The sequence below is a fragment of the Chaetodon trifascialis genome, chromosome 5 (assembly GCF_039877785.1).
Source record: "Chaetodon trifascialis isolate fChaTrf1 chromosome 5, fChaTrf1.hap1, whole genome shotgun sequence".
In the NCBI taxonomy this organism is placed as follows: Eukaryota; Metazoa; Chordata; class Actinopteri; order Chaetodontiformes; family Chaetodontidae; genus Chaetodon; species Chaetodon trifascialis.
Genome location: NC_092060.1, coordinates 9,048,241 through 9,062,233, shown reverse-complemented (window position 1 = coordinate 9,062,233; position 13,993 = coordinate 9,048,241). Strand labels below are relative to the sequence as shown.

Below are 13,993 nucleotides of genomic sequence, written 5' to 3'. Positions count from 1 at the left end.
TGATGCTCTAAGTGTTCCAGTGAAGGGGTTACAATTGGGGATACAACGAGAGACGGATCAGAAAAGAACTGTCAAAGCTGACGGAGCAGCGGACAAGATTTCTTCACTTTTAGTCTCTAGTATGTGTCAAAGCTCCAGTTCGTGCTGCAGGCTTTCCGTTCAGAGACAAGCCGGGTGACATCACCATGAAATCACCATTTCTATTTTGGAACTCTCCTCCTGAGGCACAAAAAACATTATACAGCTGAGTAGTAGACCTCATGATGAGCAAACTGAGCTTCATGTCTAAAATCTTTTGTGGCAATTCAAGGTCTGATCCCATCACATAACACATAATACTCACTGACTGTACCAGTGTGATTCATTGATTCTGGCAAGTTTTATTTACAACAAAAGTTCAGAGGTGGATGATACTGGCTGAGCCCACTGTTGTCCCTGACTGACCCAATAAACTCCACTAGTGACCTTGAGTCCAGTGTGAATCTGCAGCCTGCTTTTCATTCCTCATCCATAATTTAAGAAACACATTGTACTCAGAGATTGACACCACAAATACATGCCCACCTGCAGGGTTTGTACTGGCCTGTCTGGTTACAGCAGCTGAATTGTTACAATATAATCTGTATATATGAACTGACTGATTTTAGACCTGGTTTGAATGAGTATGGGCGCTCTGTGCTGTTTTTTCTATGTTATTCTGTGCACTGCATGTTCTTTATCAATATGTCTTAGAGTCTAATGGTCATTAAACTAGTCACAAGTGGAAGATTTAGGATTTTCATGTAGCATTTTGATTTGCTTTATGTCTGCCTATGAAGGTGGAAATCAAATTCATCCTGTGTAAATACACAACATAACACAACAAACAGATGTTCAGCCATTGCAGGCGAGTAATCTGACCTGTGGCACACAACTCTGGAGTTTATGTGTCACTGAAGAATAATGGCTGTTATTTTAAGCACTGCAAGTCCCCCTGGGACAATGTTCATCATCCCACCTGTTCTGCTACACACAGGAAAGAGTGAAGAGTGCTGCCCTTCATGCATGCAGATAGACAACTGTAACAGAACCACAATACACGCGGTATAAGCAGCAGCTGAAAAAAAAAAAAAGAAAAAAAAAAGTCAAATGGGCCATCACATTCTGGATTTTAGCTGCTGGTCAATAAAACAACTGACATTTCACATGTTATACATATTGTTGCTGGTGTTGTACAGTAGTTGATGTTGTCTTGGAAAATGTGCATGTTTAGCATAAAGGTTTTTGCATTGACAGCAGTATTATGTAAATCATGGCAGTGCTTTATGGAAATTCCTTTATGTGAGTTAATCATTTCAGCTTCAAGACCTGTGTTATTTAGCGCCAGATGTTGGGAAATAGGAATTCCCCTTAAAAGAAAAGTCCCATTTGAAAACTCACTTAAATATTCATTTATTCTTTGTTTATTTATTTTGAAATCTTTTTATTGAACTTTTTAAACATATTCATACACTCCTAACATATATCACATCAAACAGCATCACAACTCAACAATGTATACTAAGCTCCATACACATATAGACATGCACATATAGTAACAAAGTACAGCAACTATTCTTTGTTTATTTTTGCATCTTTAGTCTCCATGTATGGTAAATTGTATGTTTGTCTGTGGACAAATTTACCATTTTTGCATAACAAGCTGACCTGCGGTGCACTGACTGAAGATTGCCTGAGTTACACTTAACTGGAATAACTGGACGGAGTTAACTGAAACATCTCTAATTTCCTTATAATTGGAAGTTATGGACCCATCAAAGAAATAATTCTCTGTTGACATGTGTAGAAGAAACTACCAATAAAATCAGTGCAGTAAAAGTGTTTTAAGTGGCACCTGGCAGCTTTGCCCTTTGGTGCTTCCGAGTGGCAGTGGGAAATTGCTGCTTGATTTAAGTACTTCATTACCCAGTAATGACACAAATAACAAAGTCTACACTTCTCTGACAACAACACTGAGACTGTGCCGCCATGCTATGATCTGTGAGGCTACACTTAAGCTCAGCAGTGCTTTGAGCTGAATAACACAGTCAGCATGGTCACATGCTCACAGTGACCATGCTGACATGCTGATGTGTAGCACTAATGTTTACCATTTTCACCATCACTTACTATGATAGGATGCTAACCTTAGCTAAACACTAAACACAAAGTACAGCTGAGAATGATGGGAATGTCCTACAATGCCATCAGAGGAAAAGACAGGATTACTAAAACCAATCCATCAGGACGATGTTTCATTCCACACATGAAAACTCTGACCTGCAGATGGCGCTACACAAAAGTCAGTGAATTACCAATCGCACAGGAAAGAGTGAAGAGTGCTGCACTTCCTCTAACAGTCAGAGTTGTATATCACCATGATTCCAGAGGCAGAGCCACCTGTTCTCAGCAGACAGGACGACAGTTAGACATTCAAGATGAGAGCTGATCATTCAGTTTCCTGTGACACATGGCGCAGTGTTCAGAAGCTGGCAGTACAGATCTCTGATTGGGGAGAAAGGTGGAGGATAACACTGCAAATGACTCATTTCTGAGCTGTTGCCATAGAAATATCCTCTTGCCTGCATCATTTTGGCAATCTGTTCTATACATTAACAGCACAGAGTATACTGAAGATCTGATTTCCCTGCATTTCCACATCTACACATTGCAATCAGATGACTGTGCTGTTATTATTCCTGAGAGAAAAATGAACCTGTAATGACAGATTCAGGTAAGTATAGTTCCTGGTTGATGAAGTAGAGCCTTCAGGAGAAAAGAGGAGGAAACACCAACACCTACCCACAGACCTTGTTAAATTTAAACAAACCACCCACTGTGTAATTCCAGCCCTGCACACAACACCATGAAGCCTCCAGCCAGCAGCAGCTCTGCGCTGTGGACAGATTTAGCGCAGCAGCGGCACATTCTAGCAGCAGAGCTGGATGAGCTGAAATCCACCAGCAAGCAGTCATTGCATAAGTCTGTGGGATCTTCTTTGATTGACAAGAGACCTCAAAATCTATGGCGCAACAAAACCAGCTGCTGCAAGAGACTTCACTGTGGGAGAAAAGATAAACTTGGCTGAAAATACTATAACCAATTTGAACCGCTGCTCACTTATTTGCATTAATAAAGTCAGTGTTTCATGGTACATTTCATTTATGTTTCATTTATGACTCATTTCTTTTTTAATAATGTTTGGATAAAACTCTTTATAACCATTAAACCCGATGGAGTAAATTGTGACTGAATTGTTTTCAGACTTAAAGCAACTGTCTGTGTTATGCTGTCTTGGAAAATTGAGCATGTCAGCAGAATTATGGAAATCACTTTGTGTAAATTCCTTGATGTGATACAATTTTCCAAAAGGAAAAGCTCCATTTGAAAATTCACTTAAATATTTATTTATTCTTTGTTTATTTTTGCATCTTTAGTCTCCATTTATGTTAAATTCTATGTTTGTCTGTGGACAAATTTACCATTTTTGCATAACAAGCTGACCTGCGGTGCACTGACTGAAGATTGCCTGAGTTACACTTAACTGGAATAACTGGACGGAGTTAACTGAAACATCTCTAATTTCCTTATAATTGGAAGTTATGGACCCATCAAAGAAATAATTCTCTGTTGACATGTGTAGAAGAAACTACCAATAAAATCAGTGCAGTAAAAGTGTTTTAAGTGGCACCTGGCAGCTTTGCCCTTTGGTGCTTCCGAGTGGCAGTGGGAAATTGCTGCTTGATTTAAGTACTTCATTACCCAGTAATGACACAAATAGCAAAGTCTACACTTCTCTGACAACAACACTGAGACTGTGCCGCCATGCTATGATCTGTGAGGCTACACTTAAGCTCAGCAGTGCTTTGAGCTGAATAACACAGTCAGCATGGTCACATGCTCACAGTAACCATGCTGACATGCTGATGTGTAGCACTAATGTTTACCATTTTCACCATCATTTACTATGATAGGATGCTAACCTTAGCTAAACACTAAACACAAAGTACAGCTGAGAATGATGGGAATGTCCTACATTTGTTGGACTCTAGTCATGAACCAGAATACTGGATAAATTAAAATATACCTAAATGATGAGGTATTTAGGCAAATTACCTAATGATGAAGTTAGATGAAAAGTCAGGGATCAATTTGTTGTTGTCGTTGTTGAGATACTTAAGTCTGGACCTAAGTGCTGGACAGACTGACCAGCAGACAGCCCAACTTCAGTTCCAGTTGGTAACTCTAATTTTTGTCCATGACAACACAAACTTCATCTGTGCAAACAATGCAGATGGAGAAATTCAGAGCTCTGTATTACTGCAGAAGACTGTTGCCCAGTGCAGCTTTAATTTTTAGTTCTAAGTGTAATTTCAAAGGTACTCTGGGACATAAAGGCAAAAGAGGAATTCCTCTGCTTGCTGTGGGCCCATTTTGGCTGTCTTCAGTTACATCACTCACATAATATCACAAAAAACCTGTTAACCCTCCACCTCTACCTCCACCTCTCCAATTCTCCTAACTCCTTAACTTGTCTGGTGGGGGGACCGATTTAGCCCGACCGGGTCACCTGATCTCCCCCTCTGCCAACCACAGCTCAGCGGCCGAACACAGCGTCATACAGGCATGCCAGGCTCGCACTGCGAACCCCCCACTCTGCCACCCACTCGGATTTGGCTGCTATGTCTTGTGTTGCCTCACCCTGCAGACTATATAACTGACACACTTTTTTTTTTTCTCCCACTTCTACCTTTTAAACTCCCAAACGGATGCAACAGATTTTTCATCCAATGCTCTCATGGAGACAGTTTGCATCCTGGATGAAATAGATGCTCACACACACACACACTTCAACCCACATATATACAGTTACGTCATCACACTGACAAACATATAGAGACACAGACAGAAAAAGACAGAAAGACGGAAACAGAGATAAAGAGAAAGGCAAAGATACATACAAATCAACTGTATACAGGCTCAAATAGAGCCGGGGACATGACACAGCATATAAATTTAGCTCCGGACAGATTATCCCAGCTGCCCTTTTCTTTCTGACTGCAAACTCATTCACCAACTCTCTCTGCAGTATCAATCATGTTGTATGAGGAACCTTGTGCCTCTTCACCAAGTCAATCACAACATCTGATGTGATTGATTACCCTGCTTTCTGTCAATCAGAACAAGGAGCACTATCTATCACAGTGGAGAGCTATGGATAAACCGTGATACAGAACGTGTCCAGTGACAGTTTATCTTTGGTCCAGACATGTGCAGCAACAGAGAAATATCACATTCCTTCACCCTGCAGTGAAGTGATCCACTGTGACTGTTTCTTCTACTTGATGTTGAAATTGTAGTGTTAATCCAACCATGTGCATGACAAACAGGCCCAGCTGCACCTTTAACACACAGCTTTTATCCCAACTGTAGAAAAATTGATCAAAAATGTTCCTCTCCTTACCTGTTTGGTCTTTTCCCTGCAGGTGAAAGTAAATAAATAATAATAATTTAAAAAAAACAAAACAACAAATGTATTGATCCAACAGGAAGTGTGAATGATCCAAATGCAAAATTGCTATGAGACCGTGTGGCTGCCAGTCATGGCTTGGTCACTGGACGCTCCCTGCTCTGGGCGAGCTGACACACACATTTACACACAAACACACAGAAAGGGGCATGTGTGTGTGTGTGTGTGTGTGTGTGTGGTGGGGGGGGGGGTTGTGTTGGTGGAATGGGGTTAGGAGGGAATCTGAGGCTGGTGAGGTGGGGGTGAGGGGAGGCTAAGAGGGTTCAGCTGAAGTGGTACTAAACGGGGCAAATTTAGAGCAGAGACAAGTGTTCAACAACAGTGCCGAACTCACTGCAGAGCAGAACTCAGAGCTGCTCGAACAAGTGCTTTACCTGTTCCTGTGTTAGCTCATTGGAGCAGCTAATGCTAATCCAAGCCAAAGAGGGGTGAGTGCTAATGGATGTCATTTGTTTGAGCAATCTTTGAGGGGTCACTAAAGAAAAGAATACAGTAAGTTCAAATCAAAAGAGGAAAATGTGGCTGACGTGTCGGGTTGGAGGCTCGATGACCTAACCTCATCCAAGAGTGTGAGTCGGGGGCCAGGAAACCTGCGACTGGTGCCAGTGAGTCTTCAGGAGACATTTGAGATGAGACCCCTGGAAATGAGAGAGAGAGAGAGAGAGAGAGAGAGAGAGAGAGAGAGAGAGAGAGAGAGAGAGAGAGAGAGAGAGAGAGAGAGAGAGAGAGAGAGAGAGAGAGAGAGAGAGAGAGAGGGAGAGAGGCAGAGAGAGAGAGAGAGAGAGAGAGAGAGAGAGAGAGAGAGAGAGAGAGAGAGAGAGAGAGAGAGAGAGAGGCAGAGGCAGAGAGAGAGAGAGAGAGAGAGAGAGAGAGAGAGAGAGAGAGGCAGAGAGACCACACATTTGCCATGAACACTATTAGCTGAATCTGAAGCTGTGTTCATGGCAAATTCAGTAGCTGATATGATCAAAAAATCAAAAGCGCAATTTTATTTGTCCCGACCTTAAACCTGATTAAAATAAGATCTGCACTGCATAAGCCAGCTGTAAACTCCTATTACCTTCAATTTTGAAAAACTTGTCATAAGGAAATGAGAGTAACAAATGCTTCTGCTGATGGTGTTGTGCCGACAGGACGAGTGTAACATCTTCTGCCACAGTGACAGATGCAGTGTGTTTACATGTGCGTCAGTTTCAGAGGTTAACTGGATTAAAGGTTTCTGATGACTCAGTGGTGAAATGAATAAATAAATAGATAAATCAGTCCATCCTTTAAAGCAAACAACACAGCACTCATTTCAACACATTTATTGTTGTCTCACTGTCTTTTGCTTCATTACATGGAAACACAAGTTAGTGTGTGTTCATCTCAAAGCAGGAGGGGTACAGTATATGCTGCATCAAACATAGGTCCAGTGCAAAAAGTAACACAAAGGATCAACTTTCTAATGCTACTGACATGGTAAAGGGGAATATACATTCTTAAATATATATATTTATAGAATATTTGGCATTTTATAATCTCAATGTCTCTTTAGAATTTACAACTTACAGTATAAGAACACAACCGTCCTGTGTGTCCAATAACATCAAAAACTCCATATTGCAAGCAGTTGGGTAACTCCATCAAGTCAGCCCACAACATAATGACAGTAACTGTGGAAGTCTGGCTAAATCTAAACTTCAGGGAAATGTCACTCATCAACAGACAATAGAAGTTTAGCATACCGTGCATCACCTCAGGCTATTATTGCTTCACAGCCAGTGCTATCAGGAATTTCATCTGGCCAATGGATGAGTAACAGAACTGGGCTAGAAATCTATGCCTAAACCTACACCTTCGTCTCCTCACCATAACCATCATTACGTATACATCCAACATGTGCAGTTTGGCGTCCCCTGTTGAAAACATGCCCCCCTTAATGACTCTGTTAGCATGTTTGATCATTTTACTCTCAGGTTTTTTCCACCGTTTTTGAGCTTTTGATATCAGGGATTCTTGAATTATTCAGCTTAGTCAGAGCCTCTTGACTCTTTTGCAGTTTTGCATTTGGGTTTAAAGCAACATCCACATTCCTTCTATTACCTGACACTTGACTCAAGCCACCAACTACGTCCTCTAACTCTGTCCGTCCTTCCCTTACAGACTCAATTCCTGTCTATTCAACACCTGCTCCCATTCTCCATCACACCCTCCCACACAAACACACTTTCTTTTTGGATTGCAAAGCTCATCCATGCAGGCTGGAAAATAACGGTTGTAGAGCTTAAAGCAGAACTATGTCACCTTTGAAAGAAGAAATAACACATTACGCATCATGTTTTAGCATCTACCATTAACCCATAACTGACTCTTTCTTTAATGGGCTACAGAGCTGCTTTGTATTAGCATTTCTCTGCATCATGCTTCATCCTACTTCCCCAATCAACAAAAAACAGTGTTGGACCAAGACTCTTGATACTTTCGTAGTATGTGAAGTATTTGATGCACTATAGACTGTTTATGCTCTGTGTCAAAAGAAAGAATCACATAAGCAGCAGTTCAGAAATATGACAGAAGCATGTCAAAAACAAGTTTTCCTGAATTGGCTGGAGAGTCCTTCAACAGGACTGGGGGTGGACAGAGACACCTGACACAAGAGAACGAGACACTGGAACAAAGAGCTAGAGGATGATAAAAGATGTAAGCGGCAGCACAACAGATGTAGATGAGTAGAGGAGAGAGTTGAGCTAAAGATGCAGAGGGAATGAAAGGCGGCGGTAAGAAGAGACGTGTTGACAAAGTGAGAGGAAAAGAGTTGGTGTGGGAGTTGGAGTTGTGAGTCACCGCGGGCCTGAAACAGCATCTATCATCTTCTTAACCAGTGGAAGGTGTGGGTGGAAGTGCACTGATCTCCCTCTCATTAGCGAAACAGCTACAGTCAAATGTTCAGCGCCAAAAAGACAAAGTGCAGGAAAAGACAGAGAAGTTTGTTTCTCACAACTCCCAAAAAAAGGCAGAGCTGATTTATATGTTGTTTTCCAAAGCAGGGTGAAGAATGATGCAGATAATTGCCACATTTGGAGTCATGGCTTGTAAGTGGGCCGATGCAGAGAAAGAAAGATTCAAATATCCTCTAATAACCTTTGCACTGAGCTACAACCTGACAGTATGAGGTTGGCAACCTGTTTTTCAGTGTTGATATACTATACTCTATCCATGGATCACTCACAACAAGGCTCAATTCAGAAATTTACCAAATCACAGGTCACCTGCTAGAATCTGTCGCAGTAATTGCATAACAATGATAAATGAATGGTACTAAATACATTATTGCTTTAAGAAGTGGGGACACGAAATCAAACTGGAACAACATTCTTACAATTTTGGACTTTGTTTTGTAATGGAAGAAATAAAAAAAAGAATAAATGAATCAAACTGACCAGTCCAAGGCTGATTAATGAATGCACTAACTTGTTAACTTGTGCTTAGTAGCAGTACATGTACGGCTGACAACCAGAAATGTATGACAGAGTGTGTTGGATAGTGGAGTGCAGCGAATACAGGCTGGCCACTGTACATACTGTACACTGTCCATGCTAGAACCGCTGTGGTAGCTCAGGACCACTTTTGATCTGGTTTCCTGTCCCATTTGGACTCTGATGGCCAGGATCTTGCTCAGGAACCTGGCCAAACCTGCCGGTGCTGCGTCGGCCTCCATTTAACAGCTGACCAGACCTGACCAAAGCTGGCCGCAAGCTAGCACTGAGCCCGATTCAAAGCATGACCAAGACAAAAAAATTCACATCTACACAACATCTGAATGCATTTATGTCAACATCTGAAAACATAAATGCTGTGACTGTCCCTCAAAACACATTTCAAATATCTATTTTGATCAAACTTTAGCGCTGTTGCTGTCAGCTGCACATAGGAATAAATGTATTTCCAGTGTCCATAAATGTTTTTGCCAATTTCATGTCTTAAAATACAGTTTGTCAGTGTTTAAAACATAGTTGTGTCAATTTATCTTACAGTATGTGGAAATTCTACAAAGACCAAAAGTGATACATTCAGGTGCTGCTAGCCAAACCTCTGCTAGCTTTGCTATATGCTAGCTAACAAAATGAACATTTTTAGCCCATGTTAGCAAACAAGTCTGTTATCCTGTTAGTAGACAGTGCTGTATTCCATGCACTGCAGCCATGTTAACTAGCTATCTGGTCCGGTGTTTCGGGGACAAATAACATTTACCCCACTGAGACAAATACTGTCAAACATTTGGCAAACAAGCAACAAGAGAGTCATTATCAGGAAGTTAATTTTCCAGTTTAAAATATTCTCACAGAACCAGCTGCATTATTTCTATCACATCCATTATAAAAACTAAAAGTCAATGTATCACTGAATATAAAACATTTGGTGCAAATTTTGATAGCCTGAACATTCAAGAGTAAATATAATATTGAGTATAATGTAACACAGAACATAACCATGTTAGCAGTTGGAGCAAAATCTAACGAAGGAAAAGACAACTGGTCAAAATTAAGATGGATCAGAAATTACAAATTCACATTTGAAGGTAAAAAAACAATTATTCCTTCACTTCTACCAAACCTAGTACTGTCTAAAGCATACATGTAAGTTATTAAATATATGAAGACTAGCAATGTTAAACTGCATATATTTTGTTGCACTTTACCGAGACACATCGTTCCTGGAAGCTTTTCAGGCCTCTGAGTGTCTGATGTGTTGGTCTAGTTGGCATCTTTTGTATGGAATATAATAATATACATTAAAAGTTTTTTTTTTTTTTTAACCATCTTTCCAAATGAAATAGTCATTATGTGTGAAATATCTTACACAGTCAGATTCAAAGAAGCCAACATATCAAAGCCTTTATCTTTGGTCTCTTGCTTTGAAGCTCATTGTGTAAATGACAATGAAAAATATCAAGGAGAACAGAACAAAAACTATACAACTGGGCATTTCTGCTTTTCTCAGCCCAGCTCATTGCATCTCGTCAGATCCAGGCTCAAGGAAAAAACCCTTTATCAAGGTGACCCATCAAAAACAGCTGTGCATCCCATGTTGGGTAGTGTAAGAAATACTGCTCGAAAGCCGAAGGCTATCAGTTAAATCTTCAATACTGACGATGGAATGGCTTTAAATTTTTCAAAGCAGGATATATTACAGAGAACATGTACAAGGTGGCCATTGTGCAAAGACTCTGACTCATACACGTTGGCAGAAAGTCCACCACAAAACAGAGCCCACATGATTCGTTCTTTGATCTTGACCAAAGATCAACCTGGACAGGAGCCTTCAAGTTCACTGTCAGGAGCTGATCATGAAAATCACATCATATGTCTGTTATGGGATGGAATTTCACATTCATGAGCATTTCATTCTGTACACACATAAAGATGGCTTGTCAATTATAAAATACTTAGAAAACAGTGCATCTTACAACATTATTTACATCCTAAGCTGTACAAAACAGAAGCAGAGAATCCTTCTCAGCCTGTCACTGTGGAGGTGTTCTCATCTCTACTTGTGCACACCAGCCTTACTGTACATCACAACTGCAATTCCTCCGGTAAAGTACAAGGCTTTAAGGTCCTCATTTTGGAATAAGAAGACTAAAATATATAGTCTGGATCTGTGGTGGAGTCAATGCTCAAACTGGGACCTCAGAGGACTGGTGGGGTTCTCACACCTTCTCAACTCTTTTTAATGCAAAGTGGGTAACTACCCCAAGAGATCATTTTTGTCTAATTGCCCACTGATTTCAGGCTACGCACAGAGCAAAGCTGACTTCCAGCTCATAAGTAGGGACAGAATGACTTCATGAATAGTTTTCAGTTACTGAACTCTGTCTTCATGGCAGTTATTGGATTCTGACATTTGGCCTTGTGTGGTTTGCATGGACAGTGTATTTCACAGCTAAGGATAAAGTTAAGCATCAGTTATGTCACATTATGATAAAACTCTTCTCTCAGTCATATAACACTTGATAGTGCCACATTTAATACTGTCTAATAATGCTATATGGATATGAACAAAAAGTTAAAGTTTCAGTACAGTAACTGACTAATTTGTTTTGGCCCCTTGATATCTGCAAATAGTGACAAAGAAAACTAAACAGGACGAAATGCGTTCATAAATAACACTGCTGAGGTACTGGAGACAGCACAGATGGTTTGTGGATCTGGAAAGTGATGAGAGAAACTTATTAGGAAAAAATGGAAAACAGTCACAACAAAATGTGGTTGTCCTACTTAGTCCACATTTTGGCCCCAAACCAGTCTCAGAAATGCCCAGATGATGTCCATGGACCACATAAGCTTGATGAAGGACTTCAGTTCCTCTAGCTTTCCTTCTTAAACACAGATTCTGCTTGCATGAAGACAAACCAGATGGACGAGAGGGAAACACTGCTCCCCTAGACTGTATTCTGAACATAATTATCCACATATGAAGACTTGACTTTGTCAGATGAGAAGGAAGCAGTAGATCCGGTAATACACCACAGCTAGGCATTGTCAAAGCAAATATGAGTGACTAAGTGATATACACATGATTCACTGAGTAACTGATACAACGGAGTCCTTAAGAGAGAGAAAAGAAAGGATGAGCAAAGTGGATGGACTGCAGTGGTCTCCAGAGCTGACAGATGAGAGGAGGAACAAGATGCTGAGGCTAGATGTTGACCCACGGTCTGGTGTTCAGTGGGAATGACAACACAATCACCTGAATCAACAACAGTTTGGCTGCCACATAGATTTAACAGGACACACAAAGAGCTTTGCTTTCTGCCACACTGGCGCAGTGATGGTTTTCAGGCTGAATCCTACTGGGAAAGACTCCAGGTAACTATGGAGTGCAGACATGAGGAAACGCTCGCTGTGCTGTTCACAGGACAGATGCTGACGCGGCTAGTTGTGCCTTTTCACGCTTGCGTGGACGGGTGGGGTGGCAGTCAACTAAAGCTTTTTTCGCTGAATTTCAGGTCCAGATTTGTGTGTCGCTGCAGCTGCAGGAGGGATGATTCAGGCCTCAGGATTCAAGGAAGGAGTGATGGATTCAAGCATCTTTGCTGCAGCCAGAGTTATGATCACCTCAACTGTGAATCCATGCGCCTTGAAATGAGACGGAGCAATGGATCCAGGGATAACTAGTTGATTTTTGTGTGGTGTCCACTATCCATGGAGATGAACACCAGTCAGCACAAACAACAAAGAACCCAGAATGATGAAGGCAGACCCCACCAGCTGAGCCCAGAATAACAGGTGCAGTTGTTACCAGCTGAACAGCGAGTTCTGTCCGAGAGTCATGAAGTAAATCTGACTGCTGCCTCCTGACTGCACTGAGGCAAAGAAGACCTGCAAAAAGAGAGACACGCAGGTTTACGAATTATGTCAGAAGTTTACAAAAAAATCATAAATACATATCAGCTCTGTGGCTTTGAAGTCAGACTGTTCCACACAGAGGAGCACTGAGGGTGATGGGAATTCTGCGAGGAAAATTTCTTAATTCAAGGTCCAGCTATTAGATGATCTCTGAAGCTTTCAGACACATCTCATAGCCTTCTTCAGCAGGTGGAGTTTGGTCATTAAGCTGGTTCAGCTGTCATCAGCATGAAACGTTGGTCACATGATAACAAAATAACTCCATCTACTGAGAAAGGCCATGAGATGCGACTAAAGAAAGAGACCTAGCAAGTGGTCCTTGAGTTGAGTTGTCAGACTGCTCTTTTCAAGATCGAGATCGAACTTAAAAGAAACTAAAAGAAGAAACAAAGCTGGAAAAATGAGCTAAACCAAACTGAATACCAGCTGAGCAACTACTGAATCTAATTACATTGTTTATCAAACCATGAATCTTTACTAAAAGAGTCTGACAGGAAATTAAATATTCAGGGCCATGATACCTAATCCACATTATTAAAGCATTCAGTGAAAAAATATGCACACATTTCAAATAACACTGATAGTAATGTGGCATGGATCCAAATGCACTGGCAAAACAGCCAAATAAGCCAATTGCTTTATTTTGACTTCACAACTGTGACTATTAAGAATTTTAAAAAGTCTTCCTTATTTACTCAACTTGTGTTTTTTATACTTAATGTTTCAGGAATTGCAGTTAGATGATAAATGATGGATCAAGAAGTGTTTGAGTGACAATACTGCACTTTGTGTTGCAGATTTAAGATGGGCTTCAAAGTAAATCTAGACAGAGTTGAACTCCCACCTTGTCGTTCCTTTCACACAGGAACTTGAGCTTCTGGGCCTTTTTGTGCATGAAAACTCCCTCCAGGTTTCCTGTGTTGGCTGACCTCAGCTCTATTGCCTTTTCTCCCCAACCCATCACCTGGTTAGACTGAAGGTAGGCTGGAGAGGGAGAGAGAGAGAGAGAGAGAGAGAGAGAGAGAGAGAGGCAGGGGACATGCATATGAGGAGA

General features: G+C 41.0%; 1 protein-coding gene across 4 annotated transcripts in view; it reads right to left on the bottom strand.

The window, feature by feature from the left end:
• Positions 1 to 7,406: 7,406 nt before the first annotated feature.
• The window catches only part of LOC139330901 (mitogen-activated protein kinase kinase kinase kinase 4), a 69,722-nt gene continuing 63,135 nt past the window's right edge, over positions 7,407 to 13,993 (bottom strand). For all 4 annotated transcript variants that reach the window (XM_070962116.1, XM_070962118.1, XM_070962117.1 and 1 more), the window contains 2 exons: positions 13,784 to 13,923; positions 7,407 to 12,912 (listed from right to left, as the gene is read on the bottom strand). In XM_070962116.1, the coding sequence (XP_070818217.1) occupies positions 12,829 to 12,912; positions 13,784 to 13,923 (224 nt within the window). In that variant the 3' untranslated portion in view covers positions 7,407 to 12,828. The remainder of the gene's footprint in view (positions 12,913 to 13,783; positions 13,924 to 13,993) is intronic.